General features: G+C 40.7%; 1 protein-coding gene across 1 annotated transcript in view; it reads left to right on the top strand.

Moving 5' to 3' along the window:
- Nucleotides 1–20,152, top strand: part of KCNH8 (potassium voltage-gated channel subfamily H member 8) — a 588,306-nt gene that overhangs the window by 489,531 nt on the left and 78,623 nt on the right. Inside the window, exon 12 of the mRNA XM_030202709.1 lies at nucleotides 17,365–17,403. Coding sequence (XP_030058569.1) covers nucleotides 17,365–17,403 — 39 coding nt within the window. The remainder of the gene's footprint in view (nucleotides 1–17,364; nucleotides 17,404–20,152) is intronic.

Consider the following 20,152-nt stretch of genomic DNA (forward strand, 5'->3'; position numbering starts at 1 on the left):
GCTACAGTATTAAGGATATTAGCCTAATATAAAAGTGTCTTTTAGTTTATATAGAGGGGCATAATCGAACGAAAACGTCTATCTCCATGGGCGTTTATCTCCGAGAACGGGTCCGTGAAGGGGCGGACCGAACCGTATTTAAAAAAAAAAAATAGACGTCCATGTTTTATTCGACAATTTGTGAGCTGGGTGTTTTTGCTTTTCAGCGATAATGGAAAATGAAAGCGCCCGGCTCAAAAACGAATAAATCCAAGGCATTTGTTCGTGGGAGGGGCCAGGATTCGTAGTGCACTGGTCCCCCTCACATGCCAGGACACCAACCGGGCACCCTAGGGGGCACTTTTACAAAAACAAAAAAAAAGGTAAAAGAGCTCCCAGGTGCATAGTACCCTTCCCTTGTGTGTTGAGCCCCCCAAATCCCCCTCAAAACCCACTGCCCGCAACACTACACCATTACTATAGCCCTAAGGGGTGAAGGGGGGCACCTACATGTGGGTACAGTGGGTTTGGGGGGGTTGGACGACTAAGCATTAAGCAGCACAATTGTAAAAGGTAGGGGGGGAATGGGCCTGTGTCCACCTGCCTGAAGTCCACTGCACCCCCTAACAACTGCTCCAGGGACATGCATACTGCTGCCAGGGAGGTGGGTATGACATTTGAGGGTGAAAATAAAAAGTTGTGAAACATCATTTTTTGTGGTGGGAGGGGGTTAGTGACCACTGGGGGAGTCAGGGGAGGTCATCCCCGATTCCCTCTGGTGGTAATCTGGTCATTTAGGGCACTTTTTGGGCCTTATTCGTGAAAAAACAGGGTCCAGGAAAAGTGCCCTAAATTCTAGCTACAAACGCATACTTTTTTTCCATTATCGACGAAAGGTGCCCATCTCTGTTCGGGTGATAACCATGCCCCAGTCCTGCCCTCACCACGCCTCCGACACGCCCCCGTCAACTTTGTACGCTTCCGCGATGGAGTGCAGTTGAAAACGTCCAAGTTTGGCTTTTGATTATACCGTGTTATTCATTTTTGTGAGATAAACGTCCATCTCCCGATTTAGGTCGGAACTTGGGCGTTTTTCTCGTTCAATTATAAGCAGGATAGTATATTGTATGATTTATTTAGTGTTTTCTTCTTAGGTAGTAATGAAATGTATTTAAAACTCTGTAAGAGCACTACTTGCTTGTTACCCTAATTACAATAACTGACTATAAATGAAGAGTTGTCCCTTCTCCACTACTGCCAACTCCAGACTTCGCTCCTTCTGTCTCGCTGCACCCTATGCCTGGAATAAACTTCCTGAGCCCCTGCGTCTTGCACCATCCTTTACCACCTTTAAATCTAGATTGAAAGCCCACCTCTTTAACATTGCTTTTGACTCGTAACCACCTGTAAACTCTCACTTCTACCTACCCTCCTCTCCTCTTTCCTCTACACATTAATTGATTTGTTTGCTTTATTTTTGTCTATTAGATTGTAAGCTCTTTGAGCAGAGACTGTCTTTCTTCTATGTTTGTGCTGCGCTGCGTACACTTTGTAGCGCTATATAAGTGCTAAATAGTAGTAGTAGGGTGGGCAGACTAAACTAGTTCCTGCAGTGCTGCTAGATTCTGTTAATGCTGTGGTACAAAGTTTTTAAAACTAAGTGGGAAAGACCATGGAGATTAGTTGATAAAATTTGCTTTTATATATTTTTATTTTGCCTAACACTAACCTACACTTCCTCCTTTAAACCCCAATCTTTAAGTTCCCAAAGCACAAAGCAAAATAGCGTTCACTTACCAGAGAAATGTCCTCTTCTCAGAAAGAAAGTTCAGTGGGACCTTTCCTCTTTATATAGTTTTGAATCTAAGGGGTCTTTTTTAAACAGGCTCTTTGAAGCTGACTCAGCAACCTATGCAAGTATTCTACTTCCCCACACCTTAATTAACACTTAATTGAGGTTGCTGGATGAGCTACATCTCCAGCAGCCAAGGAACAGAAAATAACTGCCTTTTAGAACAAGAGTTTTTGGCTGTTTAGTTTCTACCTCTAGAAAAGGTTTCAGTTTAAAACTATGGGGAAAATGCTTATTTCTAGAGAAAATTTCAGTTTAAAACTATGGGAAAAGGGTTTGTACACAATCAGGCTACATATCCTTGAGTACTTCGGAATAGGTGGCAACGTTCTCAATTGGTTCAAGGGGTTCCTAACCACACAATCATACCAAGTGACATCTAATTCAACTACATCAGCCACATGGACACCTGAATGTGGAGTCCCACAGGGATCCCCCCTCTCACCGACCTTATTCAACCTAATGACGATACCCTTGGCCAAACTACTATCAAACCAAAACCTCAACCCATACATCTACGCAGACGACATAACGATCTACATCCCATTCAAACAAGATCTAAAGGAAATTTCCAGTGACATCAACCAAAGTCTACATATCATGCATTCATGGGCGGACGCGTTTCGGCTGAAACTCAATGCAGAAAAAACCCAATGCCTAATACTCACCTCTCAACATAACACGAACAATTTCACCACCATTAACACACCCACACTGAATCTTCCAATCTCGGACACTCTAAAAATTCTTGGAGTCACCATTGATCGACATCTAACACTTGAGAATCATGCAAAAAACACAACCAAGAAGATGTTCAACTCAATGTGGAAACTAAAAAGAGTAAGACCTTTCTTCCCAAGGAACGTCTTCCGAGGTCTGGTACAATCAATGGTACTCAGTCATTTAGACTACTGCAATGCACTCTACGCTGGCTGCAAAGAACAAATAATCAAGAAACTACAGACAGCCCAGAACACGGCAGCTAGACTCATATTCGGTAAAACAAAATATGAGAGTGCTAAACCCCTATGAGAAAAGCTGCATTGGATCCCTCTTAAAGAACGCATTATGTTCAAAATATGCACCCTGGTCCACAAAATCATTCATGGAGATGCCCCAGCCTACATGTCAGACCTGATAGACTTACCACCTAGGAACGCCAAGACATCGTCCCGCACATTCCTCAACCTTCATTTCCCCAACTGCAAAGGGTTAAAATACAAATTAATGCATGCGTCAACCTTCTCCTACTTGAGCACACAATTCTGGAACGCACTGCCGCGGAACCTGAAATTGATCCATGAACTAACCAACTTCCGCAAACTATTGAAGACCCATCTCTTTAACAAGATATACCCCAAAGACCAACAAATATGAACTCCTTCACACATACCTAGTATTGTCTTTACTATTTGCTTGTTATATAATTCATGCTCCATCATTATCATGTTAATATAATACTAAATTGTTTATCTCTTATATATCTCCACTATTCATGATGTATTGTAAGCCACATTGAGTCTGCAAAGAGGTGGGAAAATGTGGGATACAAATGTAATAAATAATAATAATAATAATAAATAATAATCAGGCTTATTTTCCAAAGAGAAGGGTGCTCATCTTTCGACACAAATTGGGAGATGGGCGTCCTTCTCCCAGAGTCGCCCAAATCGGCATAATCGAAAGCCGATTTTGGGCGTCCTCAACTGCTTTCCATCGTGGGGATGACCAAAGTTCATGGGGGCATGTCGGAAGCATACAGAAGGTGGGACTGGGGCGTGCTTAACAAAAGGGTGTCCTTGGCCAATAATGGAAAAAAGAAGGGCGTCCCTGACGAGCAATTGGTCGACTTTACTTGGTCCATTTTTTCTTATGACCAAGCCTCAAAAAGATACCCAAACTGACCCAATGACCACCAGATGGAATTGGGGATGACCTCCCCTTACTCCCCCAGTGGTCACCAACCCCCTCCCACCCTAAAAAAAACTTTTAAAATATTTTTTCCCAGCCTCAAATTTCATACCCAGCTCCCTGACAGCAGTATGCAGGTCCCTGGAGCAGTTTTATTGGATACTGCAGTGCACTTCAGATAAGCAGCCCAAGCCCATACCCCCCTACCTGTTACGTTTGTGGAGGAAACAGCGAACCCTCCAAAACTCACCAGAAACCCACTGTACCCACATGTAGGTGCCCCCTTCACCCCTTAGGGCTATGTTAGTGTTGTACAGTTGTGGGGAGTGGGTTTTGGGGGCTCTGCACCCAAGGTAAGGGAGCTATGCACCTGGGAGCAATTTGTGAAGTCCACTGCAGTGCCCCCTAGGGTGCCCAGTTGGTGTCCTGGCATGTCAGGGGGACCAGTGCACTATGAATGCTGGCTCCTCCCATGACCAAAGGGCTTGGATTTGGTCGTTTCTGAGATGGGCGTCCTTGGTTTCCATTATCGCTGAAAACCGGGGACGACCATCTCTAAGGTCGACCTAAATGTTGAGATTTGGGCATCCCTGACCGTATTATCAAAACGAAACATGGACGCCCATCTTTTTTCGATAATACGAGTTTCCCTGCCCCTTCATGGGGACGTCCTGTGAGGATGTCCTCAGCAAAACTTGGGCGCCCCATTCAATTATGCCCCTTCATGGGAACCTGTTAATGATGCTTGCTTTTCTCTCTCTCTCTCTCTTTTTTATTCCCCCCTTAATACTAAAGTAGGTCCTGCAGTGTCTGCTAGATTCTATCTGCTAATGCTGTTGTACAAAGTTTTTTAAACTAAGTGGAAAAGACTATGGAGATTAGTTGATAAAATTTGCTTTTTATATTTTTATTTTGCCTAACCCTAACCTATAATTCCTCCTTTAAACCCCAAAGCACAAAGCAAAACAGCGTTCACTTACCAGAGAAATGTCCTCTTCTCTCGGAACTTCTCAGAAAAAAAGGGGGTTTTAACATATTATCAATGATGACATCTAGATCCTTTTCCTGGTCAGTGACTCCTAATGTGGAACCTTGCATCACGTAACTATAGTTCAGGTTCCACTTTCACACATGCATCACTTTGCACTTGCTCACATTAAATGTCTTCTGCCATTTGGATGCCCAGTCTCGTAACGTCCTTTTGTAATTTTTCATAATCCTCTTGTGATTTAAGAACTTTGAATAACTTTCAAGCTTATTTTCGAAAGTGATCGCTGGCCATAAATCGGGAGATGGCCGGTGATCTCTCAAAAGCGGCCAAATCGGTATAATCAAAAGCGGCTTTTTTGACAGCATTGCCACTTTCCCGTCGCCTCGCCAGCAAAAGTTCAAGGGGGCGTGTCGGCGGCGTAGCGAAGACGGGACATGAGCAGCATGGGCGTGGCTACCAGATGGCCGGCTTTCACGGATAATGGAAAAAAATAGCGACGTTCAGCAGTATTTCGCCGGGTTTACATGGCCCTTTAATTTTCACGACCAAGCCTCAAAAAGGTGCCCCAACTGACCAGATGACCACCGGAAGGAATAGGGGATGACCTCCCCGTACTCCCCCAGTGGTCACCAACCCCTTCCCACACTAAAACAATAAAACTAAAAACCTTTTTTGCCAGCCTGTATGCCAACCTCAAATGCCGTACCCACCTCCATGACAGCAGAATGTGTTCTATCCTCTGACAGCCTTTCCCTGGTTGTGATGTGGCTCTCGAGTGAGTGTGACACCTTTTCTGTTAGGTGCACTGCAGAGTCACATCAGCAATGCATTGTAGTGGGTGTAGGGTAGTGGGCTCTAGTCCCATGGTGCTTTTCCCCCTGCTAACTGGGTCAGAGTGTGTCCAGTTTTGTTTCCGGTAGTCCATGGGGTAGTGGCTCTGACCTGCTAATCTCAGTACCAGGGAGACTCTTTGCCAGTAGGGCACAGCCTCTGATCTGCAGTTAACTGTGAGTAAACGTGCTTATTCAAATAAAGGACTTTTTCAAAGAGATTAGTCTTCAGGTGTCAACTGGTGTGCCAAGGTTATACAGCAGCAACAAGTCCTAGAGGCCTGTGTGTATGCAGGTCCCTGGAGCACTTTTAGTGGGTACCGCAGTGCACTTAAGGCAGGCGGACCCAGGCCCAACCCCTCCCCCCACCTGTAACACTTGTGCTGGTAAATGGGAGCCCTCCAAAACCCACTGTACCCATATGTAGTTGCCCCCTTTACCCCTAAGAGCTACAGTAGTGTTGTACATTTGTGGGTAGTGGGGGGTTTTTTTTGGGGGGCTCAGCACCCAAAGTAAGGGAGCTATGCATGTGGGAGCTTTTTCTGAAGTCCACCGCACTGACCCCTAGGGTGCCCAGTTGGTGTCCCGGTATGTCAGGGGGGCCAGTGCACTATGAATGCTGACTCCTCCCATGACCAAATACCTTGCATTTCGCCGGGTTTGAGGTGGCCGGCAGTTTGTTCCATTATCGCTGAAAAACAAAACCGGCGATCTCAACCCCAGCAAACTCTGGCATTTGGCCGGGCTAAACCGTATTATCGGAAAAAAAAGATGGCCGACCATCTTTTTCGAACATACGGTTCCAGCCAGCTGTTGCACCGCCTCCAAAATAGATCGCCGGCGATCTATTTCGCCGGCAACGTTCGATTATGCCCCTCCTCGTGTCATCAGCAAATTTAATTTGCTCACTAGTTACTCCCATCTCTAGATCATTTATAAATATGTTAAAATGCAACGGTCCCAGCACAGACCCCTGGGGAACCCCACTATCTACCCATTGAGAATACTGACCATTTAACCCTACTCTCTGTTTTCTATCAGTCTTTTCATTTTATGATGTATGATGTATATTTATTTTACCTATTGTGCAAGTTATTTTTTAATTAATTAATTTGTTTATTTATAAAATCATATGATTCCTGATGCAGACATTGTTTGCCGAAACAGGGCCATCTCGAATCATTATGTGCCATGGACGCTGGTTGAAAATATCATGCATTGAAGTCAGTATTGTAGATTCAAGATGGCTGCACGTACCAGACGTGTGTAGCACTTCTCTGCTTTTGTGTTGGCCTTTACCTTACTTTGCCAAAATGAAGGTGAAGGTCTGTTGCCAGAGACTGTCAGTGGCTGAGCCTCCCTGTTGATGGCATTATGGATAGCTTATTGCAAAGAACCAGGATCCCGATAGTCAATGAGCAGCCCTCTTGACCTGCACGGGGTGAGTGGAGACTCTGTGGCGTATCCTGGCTTGATGTCACTCTTAGCCCCAATTTAAGAGCTCCTCCCCCGCAGCTACGAAGCAGCAGTTCATCGCTGATAGCGTCACCAGCCCTACTACCAGGAAGTGTTGCAGAGCATGAGTGATGAGGAGCACTGAATATTCCAGTGTGTGTCCTGGAGACCCCGAAGACATTGAGTCTTCCAACAACGGCTGCTGTGGTATCAACTTCCATCGTTGGAAAGACAGTGGTTGCAGGTACTAAGTGGGAAGGTGTATTTTTGTCATTGGAACAGGTACTTCTACATAATTTCCTTCTTTTTTAGGTGCTAAACCTTCTGAACTGACTTTGTATAGTCTATGAGCTTTGATATTGGACTTAGGTAAGGCTTTGTGCTCCCAGGTCTAGAAGTTAGAAGAAAGATTAATTTTGTTGGAAAGGAAACTGGAAAAAAACAAATTCTGAAACTAAGACTTTGAGTGGATGGCTTGATAAGAAGGGTAATAATATGTTTGATTTTCAGAAGGTTCGAACTGCTACTGTAAAGCATTTGATTAATTTGAGGAGGAATGCTGAAGTGTTTGAGAACACTATTAGAAGTAACAATTTATGCTTTCTAAATTTTCCTAAGGGTTTTGCTACTACCCCTAAAGACATGCTCAAAAGATACATTAAGGAAATTTTAGGTGTTTCTGAGGAAAGTATTCCACCTTTCTCCCAAGTGTATTATTTACCGTAACAATGTTTAGAAGGTCATCAAAATTTGGATCAGAATGTACCTCCTTTGGATATATCAGCAGTTTTGGAGTCCTCTGATACTGATATGGCTATTGCCTCTACTTTGGTTACTACATTGGGTTTGGCACCTGATAAGAATTGGTTAATGATAATGTTTTTCAATAATAAAGACAAAACTTTCTTGAGTTTCAGAATACAGACATTTCAAGAGATACCTAGGAACAATGTAAACAATTTTTATTGCTGAAACCAGGGGTCCTTCACATTGGTGCTACCTTTTACCTTCATTAACCCTGTAAATGTGTACATACCAGTCTGTTAAATATGTATTTTCTGAACCTTCTAATCTCACAGCATTTCTTGCAACTAAACATGTCACAGGGGTTCAGTAAAGACTCCTATGATAGTTTAGCTCTCTTTTGAATTAGTGGAATCCTGTTACCACGTCTCGTAATAATTGTTTACTTATTTATTTTCCTTATTTTAGTAAATTTCCACAATTTGTAGCTTTGGATCCAATGATATGGACTTGAGTATTCCTATTATTAATTTCTTTATTATAATATAGGTTTTCTTATTGTTTCTTTATCTTATTATGTGATAGCATTACTTTTCTGTACATGTTTTTGCTTGGTTGTAATAATTAATCAATTGATAAATAAAAAATGTTAAAAAAAAAAGAAAATATCATGCATTAAAGTTTCTTTAGTTCTACATCAGATTTGTCAGTTTTATGTTTGTTTTACTTCCCTGTTGTATCCTGGTAAACTACTTTCTAAACAAGCACAAGGACTGTCTATATTAACATTAGTCAAAATCTAACATCAATCCCTCAACATGACTAATATAAACTATTATTATTACAATCCAAAATGTATTCACTAAACATGATAAAACACATACAGCTCACATAAATCAAGTATTCAAACCCTTTTTCCCACATTACTATTACAACATCAGAGAGAGCGCACACCTAACTGAGTGGCCCTTTTTTTAGAGAGCAGGGTAAGCCAAACGTGGGATTACTTCTTGCTATTTCGGGACTACTGCCAGCCCATCACAACTGCTGGTGGTAGTTCTGGGTCAAGCGCAAGCCATTTCTGGGAAAAACCCCAGAAATGGTTAGTGCAGTGGTAACCCGGTGGTAATCGGGCATCACCTCACGCTGCCCAGTTACCGCTCAGTTACTGCAGGAGCCCTTGATGCCACCTCAATGGGAAGAGTTTTCTTACCGCATAACCGTTTTATTTTGGGGGCTTTTTACTCACTGCATTAACAAGGGCCCTGGCATGTGGGGAAAATGGCCCCTGTCACTAATGCAGGGCCCTTTTTCCCGCAGCTTAGTTAAAGGATCCCTAATACAATAATATCAAGCTAACTCAACTCTAATAGTCTTCTCTGGTTCACTCTGGAGAGAGTAGGTCACCAAGTCTGAGCAGCTTGTGGACCCTCAGATGAGACTAGACGCTTGAAGATTTCTCTCCCTGTAATTTCTAGAAAATTGACCAAAATCAACTTTAAAAAAACAGGTTTTCATTTCCAAATGTTCCTGTTTCAGTTCTCGATTGCAACATGTCGCTTTCTAAGTCATCTAAGTTGGATTATTTATCCTTACTCCAATCGGTTCAAAACTCTGCTGCCCATCTCATCTTCCGCCAGGGTCACTTTACTCATACTACCCCTCTCCTCAAGTCGCTTCACCGGCTTCCTATCCGTTTTCGCATCCTGTTCAAACTTCTTCTACTAACCTATAAATGTACTCACTCTGCTGCTCCCCAATATCTCTCCACACTCGTCCTCCCCTACACCCCTTCCCATGCACTCCGCTCCATGGATAAATCCTTCTTATCTGTTCCCTTCTCCACTACTGCCAACTCCAGACTTCGCGCCTTCTGTCTCGCTGCACCCTACGCCTGGAACAAACTTCCTGAGCCCCTACGTCTTGCCCCATCCTTGGCCACCTTTAAATCTAGACTGAAAGCCCACCTCTTTAACATTGCTTTTGACTCATAACCACTTGTAACCACTCGCCTCCACCTACCCACATTAATTGATTTGATTTGCTTACTTTATTTTTAATTTTATTGTCTATTAGATTGTAAGCTCTTTGAGCAGGGACTGTCATTCTTCTATGTTTGTGCAGCGCTGCGTACACCTTGTAGCGCTATAGAAATGCTAAATAGTAGTAGTAGTAGTAGTAATCGGGATCAAAGAGATCAAAAATGGATCCTCCGACGCCAAAGAAAGCTTCTCAAGCAAAACTGCCATGCTCTACCTCTGAAATACTTATGGAAGAAATTCATGCCTTAAAATAACTTACAACTAAACACTATCAGACTACTTTTGATCTGAAGATGGAATTGCAAGCTCTTAACTCTTCCCTCTCGGTTTTTCAGATCAGAATAGAAAAGCTCGAAACACCTGCGGACGAATCTGCCCTCAATATGGCACAGAAGCAAGAAAGGACAGACCAGCGTATTTGCAAGTTGGACCTGGAGTTGGAAGACCTTTCTAATAGAAATAGAAGGAACAATATTAGAATTACTGGCCTTAAAGAAGGTGTGGAAGGATCAGATATGATCAAATTCCTCTCATTATGGCTTCCCCAGATTCTTCATTTATCATTGGATTTCCCCTTATAATTTGAAAGGGCGCACAGATCTCCTTCAAATCTCAAACAAGAAGCACTTCATCCACGTCCTATTGTAGCAAAATTACTGCGCTTTCCTCAAGCATTACAGATTCTAACTACAGCAAGAAATTCTGAAAATCTCAAATTTGACGGAAAAAGGATCTTAATTGTACCGGACTTGGCTAAAACTACAGCCAGAAAGCGCAAGGCTTTCCTCGAAACGAGGGCCCGTCTTAAATCACTGGGAGCCAGATATGGATTACAATATCCTGCCCGCATGGCAGTGACCCTTCATAACACCACGAAATTCTTTGAATCTCCAGGACAACTACAGCAATATCTGGATCAGCTCCAAACAACTGGAATGGACTCTTAGTCTTTGCTTCCCCTTATTACATTAAGTTTTATACCTGCAGGTATTTAATATAAATATTGCTGTTAATAATGTCCTCTCTTCTATTCCAGTAGCTAGTGCAGACTTCATGAATGATAAATGTGTTTCATATAAAAGGTTTTGTTAATTTGATCTAATTATTTTTCATGACTTATGCGTCATTTATGATGACTGCAATGTTTTTTTCTTATCTCTCTAGGGGTAGGTGTTATTAAACATTAAAAAAATATATAAAAACATTTTCTCACTTTAATACAGCTAATTGACTAAAGCATAAGCACAATCTTGTACCTTTAGATAGATATGTTTGTTGTCTCATATCTTTTCTCTAGTTAATTACGATAGCTATCACAAACATATCTACACATACTCTTACTGATTTCTTGTTTACGCATGTTTACGCATGTTTTTTCATCTCACGGTTTCGTGAGGCTGTTTACCTCCTCCTTGTTTTTTGCTTTATTCTAACAATCTCTACCATTTTCAGATGGTTATATACAATTTTTACTCCCTGTTTTTTTCTTCTGTTCTCACTTTCTTTACAGGGGTATCTTTAAGTGTTCTCTCATCTTTTCTCTCAGTCCCACTCACTCAAGTTTTTCTCTAGCTTGAACTATTTCCCTAGTTCTCTATGCCATTCTTATCTCTTTCAGGTTTAGTGTGCATAGCATATTATTGTTAAATGGCAGTTGACGTTTAATGTGAGCAAGTGCAAGGTGATGCATGTGGGAAAAAAGAACCCGAATTATAGCTATGTCATGCAAGGTTGCACATTAGGAGTTACGGACCAAGAAAGGGATCTGGGTGTCGTCGTCGATAATACACTGAAACCTTCTGCTCAGTGTGCTGCTGCGGCTCGAAAAGCGAATAGAATGTTGGGTATTATTAGGAAAGGTATGGAAAACAGGTGTGAGGATGTTATAATGCCGTTATATCGCTCCATGGTGCGACCGCAACTTGAGTATTGTGTTTATTTCTGGTCGCCGCATCTCAAGAAAGATATAGTGGAATTGGAACAGGTGCAGCGAAGGGCGACTAAAATGATAGCGGGGATGGGACGACTTCCCTATGAAGAAAGACTAAGGAGGCTAGGGCTTTTCAGCTTGGAGAAGAGGCAGCTGAGGGGAGACATGATAGAGGTATATAAAATAATGAGTGGAATGGAACAGGTGGATGTGAAGCGTCAGTTCACGCTTTCCAAAAATACTAGGATTAGGGGGCATGCGATGAAACTACAGTGTAGTAAATTTAAAACAAATCAGAGAAAAGTTTTCTTCACCCAACATGTAATTAAACTCTGGAATTTGTTGCCGGAGAACGTGGTGAAGGCTGTTAGCTTGGCAGAGTTTAAAAGACTGGACTACTTTTTATTCTCTAATTCTTTAGTTGAACAAGTTAGAGACTCCTCTATTTCACCCACAGTAGTTTCTGACCACGCTCCAGTCTCCTTATCTTTGTCTTGGTCATCTTCTTCTCCTAGACAGTCTCCATTATGGAGATTACCCTCCAATTTACTGATGAAGATGTTCTCTTAAAACTCAAATCTTTCATTAAGCAATTTTTTCAAATTAATACTCCAACTTCAATAAATCCTAGTACAGTTTGGGAAGCGTCCAAAGCTGCCTTAAGAGGCAAATTTATCTCTTTAGCTTCCTATAAAGCTAAACAAGAAAAAGCCCAAATATCTGAATTAGAATTGCAATTTAAAAATGTAGAAGCTAATTATACACAGTCCAGTAATCCTTTATTACTCAATTCTCTTTATAACCTTAAATACAAGTTAAACAAACTCCTCAGAGTCAAAGCAGCAAATCTTTGATCTACATTCTAAATATTATGCAGATAAAGATAAAAGCAGTACCCTTTTAGCAAACTATCTTAAAAGGAAACAACTTAAAGTTCAAATTCTTGCCATTAAATTGTTTAATCAAACTATCAATACATCGAAAGAGGGCATCTCTAAAGCTTTTCATGATTTTTATTCCAATTTGTATCAATCTGTCCCTTCATACGCACAATAAGGTTACTGATTTTATCTCTCCATTAGTTGGCCCCAAATGGTCAGGCAAAGACATTGAAAATCTCAAGAAAGAAACCACAGAACTAGAGCTTCATTGTGCAAATAGAGATACTCCCAAAAAGAAAGCTCCGGGACCAGATGGGATTGCAATAGAATTTTACAAATTATTCAAATCAGACCTCTCACACATTCTCCTCTCACTTTTCAACTCCTTAGCTCCTGAAAATGTGTCACATTGCTCATTCTTGGAAGCAATCATCACTGTTATACCCAAACCAAATAAAGACCCTTTGTTAGTTTCTAACTATCGTCCCATTTCTCTGTTAAATGTGGAGGAGTAGCCTAGTGGTTAGTGCAGTGGACTTTGATCCTGGGGAACTGAGTTCAATTCCCACTGCAGCTCCTTGTGACTCTGGGCAAGTCACTTAACCCTCCATTGCCCCAGGCACAAAATAAGTACCTGAATATATGTAAACCACTTTGAATGTAGTTGCAAAAACCTCAGAAAGGCAGTATATGAAGTCCCATTATAAATTATACACTAAAGTTTTAGCAAACAGAATCAAAAAAATTAGTTCAAAAGTTATACATTCCAACCAAGTTGGATTCATGCCAGGTAGACTTATTAGTGACAATACACGTTTGTTTCTGCATATTTCTCACTTGGCTAATTCTCGTTAAGATCCTATAGTAGCCTTATCTTTAGACGCAGAAAAAGCTTTTGATAGGGTGGAATGGATTATTTATTCACAATTTTAGAATGGTTTGGATGTCCCTCTGAATTTCTCAATAAAATTAAAACTTTATATGCCAATCTCTTTGCCAAAATTATCACAAACAACACACTGTCAAATCTAATTACTCTTAAGTGTGGTACCAGACAAGTTAATTACATTCTCTCCATGATCCCCATTTTGTTCCCGCCATCTTTTTATACTCTGCTAGATAAGCTGTTAAACAGTTTTTTATAGAGAAACAAACCACCCAGAATAGTTATTAAAAAACTTAAAAGCACGAAGGATTCTTGTGCTATATGAGGATGAAACATTTCTGTGCACAAAAGAAAAGAAAGACTTAGGAGTTAGCACATCTGATGATCATAAGGTAGCTAATCAGATAGAAAAAGTGATAGCAAAAGCCAAAAAGATGCTTAAGTGCATTGGGAAAGGACTGGCCAGCAAACAAAAATAGGTAATAGTGTTTCTGTATAAGTCTCTGGTGCAACCTCCTTTAGTTCTGGATACTGCACCTTCAAAAAATATTAACAGAATGGAGCTGATCCAGAGGTAGCTACTAAAATGGTCAGTAGTCTTCATAATAAAGCATCTGGGAACAGACAAAGGGGCCCTTTTACTAAGCCGTGTCAGTTTTGAGTTACCGCCCAGCTACCGCATGGTCCTTGTGGTAATTTCATTTTTGACACATGTACGCTAGGTGCACCAGAAAATATTTTTATCTTCTGGTGCGCAGGTGGTAATCAGGCGGTAATTTTTATTCTATGAACATAGACCATTAGCACCCCGTTATCGAGTGAGACCTTACCGCTAGGTCAATGGCTGGCAGTAAGGTCTCAGACCCAAAATGGATGCGCACAATTTTCATTTTGCCACACATCCATTTTTGGCAAAAATTTTAAAAAGACCTTTTTTACAGGTGCACTGAAAAATGATTCTGCGTTCACCCAAAACATGCATCTACACTACCGCAGGCCATTTTCAGCGCACCTTTGTAAAAGGGCCCTGTAAACATCTAAATATGTTTATTCACTCCTACCCTAGCTGAGAAAATATTTGGCTGTCTCTCTGACCCCATGTGCAACTTTCTTTAAATCAGTCACCTTACTTTCTAACTCTTCTTACTCTCTTACCTATCTATATGTTACATCTTTTCTTTACCCTTCACTATCAGTTAAAATGTTCTATTACGCATTGTGTTGACATTCTAAGTAGTATACTATGCCATACTTTGTATTGTTATTTGAATATTTTTACTGCTGTAATTGCCTTTAACCCATGTTTGATCTATTCTTACTGTACACCGCCTTGAGCGAATTCCTTCAAAAAGGCAATAAATAAATCCTAATAAATAAATGTATACTTTGAAAGAAAGGTGAAAGAGGGGAGATGAGATAGAGATATTTAAGTACCTCTATGGCATAATCCACAGGGGGCAGACCTCTTTCAATCAAAAGGAAGCTCTAGAATGAGGGAGCAAGGGATGAAGGTGAAAGGAAATGTTGAATGGATGGAACAGCCTCCCATTGGTGGAGACAGACTGTTTCTGAATTCAAGAAAGCACAGAGGATCTCAAAAGGAGAGAATGGGATAGCAGAGACTAGCATTTTGTATAGATGGGCCATATTTTTTTTATCTGTCATTGTTTTCTATGGGGTCAAAATTCAGCTGGCAGTGCTCAGTGTTTTGCCGAAAACTGCAGGTGCTAGGCCCACAAATTCAATGCCGGGCCATATCTGGGCTTCATCATTGAATTTCTGAGTTTTTAACACTGGCTACACCATAGCCAGTTAAGTGTGATATTCAGCACTTAACTGGATATGGTGAACCGCATAAGGATATGACTGATTTTTATGCAGTCCTGTTTATGCAGTTACCTTGGCCGTTTAAGTCCTGAATATCAGCATTTAACTGGACAAGTGCTGACTCTGCCCCTGGAACACCCCCAAAATAACCAGTTTTGCTTTAAGTGCTAACAGGTCATTTTCATCAGCACTGACAAACTGACTGACTTTGTGGCCTCATGCTCCCGAGTGGTGAAATAACCCCAGCAAAAAGCTGGGGTTATTTTACCGCCATTTTTTGGACCTAACATGACTTGTGGTGTATCACCGCAAGTCGTGCTAATGTAGTTTCATAGTAATGAGATGCAAAACATGCATTTCCATGTTTTGCATCTCCTTACTACTTAACCCACGGTGGACCCAGGCCTATACAGGTGCACCCAGACCCATACCTTCCCCTACCTGTTACACTTGTGGAAGAAACTGTGAGGCCTCCAAAACTCACCATGAACCCACTGAACCGACATATAGGTGCCCCCTTTACCCATAATGGCTATTGTAGTGGTGTACAGTTGGGGGTAGTGGGTTTTGGGTGGGTTTTGGAAAGCTCAGCAGTGACGATTATGGAGCAATGGTGAGATGTGTACCTGGGAGCATTTATACATTCTAGGCAGCATTATGACCCTTTAAGTTGCTTTAAGGAGTAAATAACCTCCCCCCTAAATAACTAACTATGGGGTCCTTTTACTAAGGTGCGCACCTATCCATTTTTTAGCCCACCTATACAAAAGGCCTTTTTTAAAATTTATGCCGAAAATGGACGTGAGGCAAAGTGAAAATTGCCGTACATCCATTTTGGGTCTGTGACCTTACCGCCAGCCATTGACCTAGCGGTAAAGACTCACACGGTAATTGTGTGGTAATGACCTACGCGCGCCAAATGCCACTTGGTGCACGTCCGTTACGCACGCCCGAAAATAAAAAATATTTTTCAGATGCGCGCCAAAAATGAAATTACCGCAAGAGCCACGCAGTAGTCGGGCAGTAACTCCATTTTGGTATGTGTTGCGCACGCGTAGACACGCATCTTAGTAAAAGGACCCCTTAGGGCACACTAATCATTAGTGTGTGCTAAATCCATTAGCGCACCTTAGTAAAAGGATCCCTAAATAAATATCACCATCTGTGAGTGATGCTCTATATATCTGTTATAAATATGAGCAGAACAGTAAACACTTTCTTATGAATAAACTGAAAAATCCATATTTGAAATAACTTAACAATTTCTTTCATTTACATAGGGATCCATAGTAAAAAAAAAATTCTGACCCTACTCTTTCTGTGCCTATGGAAATAAAAATGTTAACAAGTTTCTATGTCTCATACTACAACATCCTTTTCAAATTTTCTAAAAAGAAATTCTGTTTACCAACCATGCAGGTTACTGAAGCCTTAAGGCTTTTTGTTTTATTGTAATATCTGATTATTCTGCTGAATGATCCATGCATTGCTTCTGAGAAACTGTTGCTCAATATGTGTGTCAGCCCTGTCACAAATTAATATATACACTGACAGATGAGCTGCTGCTGCATGTAGATTAATTGTTCTGACCAGAAAACCAAATAGTGCCAAACGTTTCTTGAGGCTTGTTCGTCCATTTTGATTCCACATGAAAATGTGTAGGCTGTTATGTTTAAAGAGCATGTGTTGTTTTCTTTACATGAATAATTCTTTTGCAGATGTTATATTAGCATCAATAACAAGGAAGTGTTATTTCAATTTAATTAACTGTGTTTGGACCCCTAAACACTAAATGGTGACAAATATGCCATGCTGGGTTGTTTTTCTCCTCTCTTTCAGACTGCCCTAAATATGAAGGGAATTGGGTGTCAAATAACTCATGTAGTTTCACTATCTTTTTTATATATATATATATAGCACATTATCAAACATAAACTACTGTGGTTATTTCTCTTTGAAAATTATATAGGAAAAAAATAAGTTAATTCAGTAAACTAGTGCTTTGTAAAATTACTTTATTTTTGTTCCTTTTTCAGAGGATGTCAAAACTAACAAGCAGATCTACTGTGTCTCAGGTAATGTATGAAAAAGATTGCTGAATATTTATTGTCATTAAATATAATAACAAACATATCAATTTTATATCTAATGTAGATTACAGTACATTTATTTCAATAGTTCATAACACAGTGAATTATGATGTGCATGAAAAGCCAGCCTAAAGTTGTGCCGTTATGGAGGCAATTTTCAAACAACTTGTGTAACTTCAAAATTCACTAGCACATTATGACTAGGGGGGGAGTTATCAGCATGGGCTACTGTTAAATTGAGTTATTTTATCACAAGTCAGATTATTGTACCTCAAGTCAGGTTATTTTAGCACAAGGTGGGGCTCATTTTCAAAGCATTTAGACTTACAAAGATCATTAGGTTACTATAGCTCATTTTTGAAAGAGAAAACATCCAAAAAGTGTCATAAAGTACAATTTGGATGGATTTCTTCTCAAAACACCCAAATCAGTATTTTTGAAACCTGTTTTGCAGATATCTATCTATAAATTTTGTCTACAGTGCATCCAAATCACAAGGGGGCATGTCAGGGGCTTATCGAAGGTGGAATTAGGGCTTGCCTAACACTTGAATGTTTTACAGCCATAATGGAACAAAACCAAATTGTCTAGGGAGAAATCATCATCGTTGTGGTGTAGACCTGTTTTTCTAATGAATAAGACACAAAAAGGTGTCCTAAATGACCACTGAAGGGATTCAGGGTTGACCCTCCTTTCTCCCCCAGTGGTCACTGACCCCCTCCCACCAACAAAAAATGTGAATAAAAATAGGATTCATCAGCCACTCTAGCAGCCTCAGATGTTATAACCAGGTCCATTAGAGCAACATGCAGGTTCCTGGAGTAATGTACTGGTGGGTGCAGAGCACTGTATACAGGTGGACCCAGACCCATGCCTTCCCCTACCTGTTGCACTTGTGGAAGAAACTGTGAGGCCTCCAAAACTCACCAGAAACCCATTGAACCAACCTATAGGTGCTCCCTTTACCTATAATGGCTATTGTAGTGGTGTACAGTTGGGGGTAGAGGGTTTCGGGTGGGTTTTGGAAAGCTCAGCAGACACGATTATGGAGCAATGGTGAGATGTATACCTGGGAGCATTTATATAAAGTCCAAAGCAGTGCCCCTTAGGATGCCCCATTGCTCTCCTGGGATGCCTGAGGGACCAATCTGCTAAAAATGCTGTCCCCTCCTACATCCCAATGGCTTGATTTTGTTCGTTTTTAACTTGTGTGTTTTGGGGTTGGGTTTGTTTGGGTTTTTTTTTTTTTTTTTTTTTTCAAAAATGGCCTATAAAGATAAATGCACAAAGCTCAAAAACTTGTTCGAAATGGTATTTTGGAAAAAAACAGAGACATTTTTCTTTTTTCGAAAATGGATATATTTCCTATTTGGATTTGATATGATTTACACAAAATGTCCAAAATCCAACTTAGACGAATTTTCAAAAACACCCCTTTATGTAACTTTGTAAGTCTAAGTGCTTTGAAAATATGCCTCCATGTCATTCCATAAAATGGGACCCTGTGCTAAAATAACTCAACTTGTGATAAAAAATAACCTGATTTAACAGTAGTCCATTGATAACTTCCCCCCTTAATTGTGTAGATGCCCTACATGTATAAATAGCAATTGTAGAAAACCACTTCTTACATGTGTAGATCTGCAGCATGTGGATGATATGTTATGGTTATGAGCTGGCTGGTTATGAAAAGTATGCATGTTTTTTTTTAATTTTGCAATGGCAATACACACGTGCTTCTCAAAATCTAAACATCAGCATTTCCATCTACTCCAAAGCACATTTACATGTCATCTAGCTGTTCATTTGGATCTAAGATTAGCAGAAGTGATTAAAGGGACAACTGTGCTTATCTCTCTAGTGTTTAACACCATCTCTAAAATCCAATTTTTATTTTTCTACATGGCTCCTCTCCCCCTTGGATTTTTTAAAACTCAGCACTTACACATGTGAATTTTAGCGCTTTTGGAGAAAACATCAGCAGTTACTGTTTTAAATGTTATCACTTAAATGTTCAAAACCCCAAGTGAAATGGTTCTATTTTTTTAATATGCTACTTTTTAGAATGGCTATTACTACTACTACTACTTTTCATTTTTATAGTGCTACCAGACGTGTGCAGCACTGTACACCATATATGTAAGAGTCAGTCCCTGCTCTACAGAGCTTACAATCTACTCAAGACAGATAAACAAAACAAATAAGAGATTAGATAATTATTTACTGTTGGAATGATTAAAACAGACATGAGTACTGAACAGATGAATAGGAGTTAGGAGTTAAAAGCAGCCTAAAAAAGGTGGGCTTTTAGTCTAGATTTGAATATGGGCAGTGTTGGAGATTGACCTACCAACTCAGAAAGTCTATTCCAGGCATACAGTGCAGCAAGATAAAAGGAACAGAGTCTGGAGGTGGCAGTGGAGGAGAAGGGTACAGATGAGAGATCTACCTAATGGAGTGGAGGAGTGGCTTAGTGGTTAGAGCATGGATCTTGCAATCCAGAGGTGGCTGGTTCAAATCCCACTGCTGCTCTTTGTGATCTTGGACAAGTCACCTAACCCTCCATTGCCTCAGGTACAAACTTAGATTGTGAGCCCTCCTGGGACAGTGTACCTGAATGTAACTCATCTTGAGCTACTACTGAAAAAGGTGTGAGTAAAATCTAAATAAACAAACAGAGTTTCCAGAGAGGAGTGTAGGGAGACAGAAGAGTGGAGAGATACTGAGGAGCTGC

Source organism: Microcaecilia unicolor, chromosome 1, assembly GCF_901765095.1.
Source record: "Microcaecilia unicolor chromosome 1, aMicUni1.1, whole genome shotgun sequence".
Lineage (NCBI taxonomy): Eukaryota > Metazoa > Chordata > Amphibia > Gymnophiona > Siphonopidae > Microcaecilia > Microcaecilia unicolor.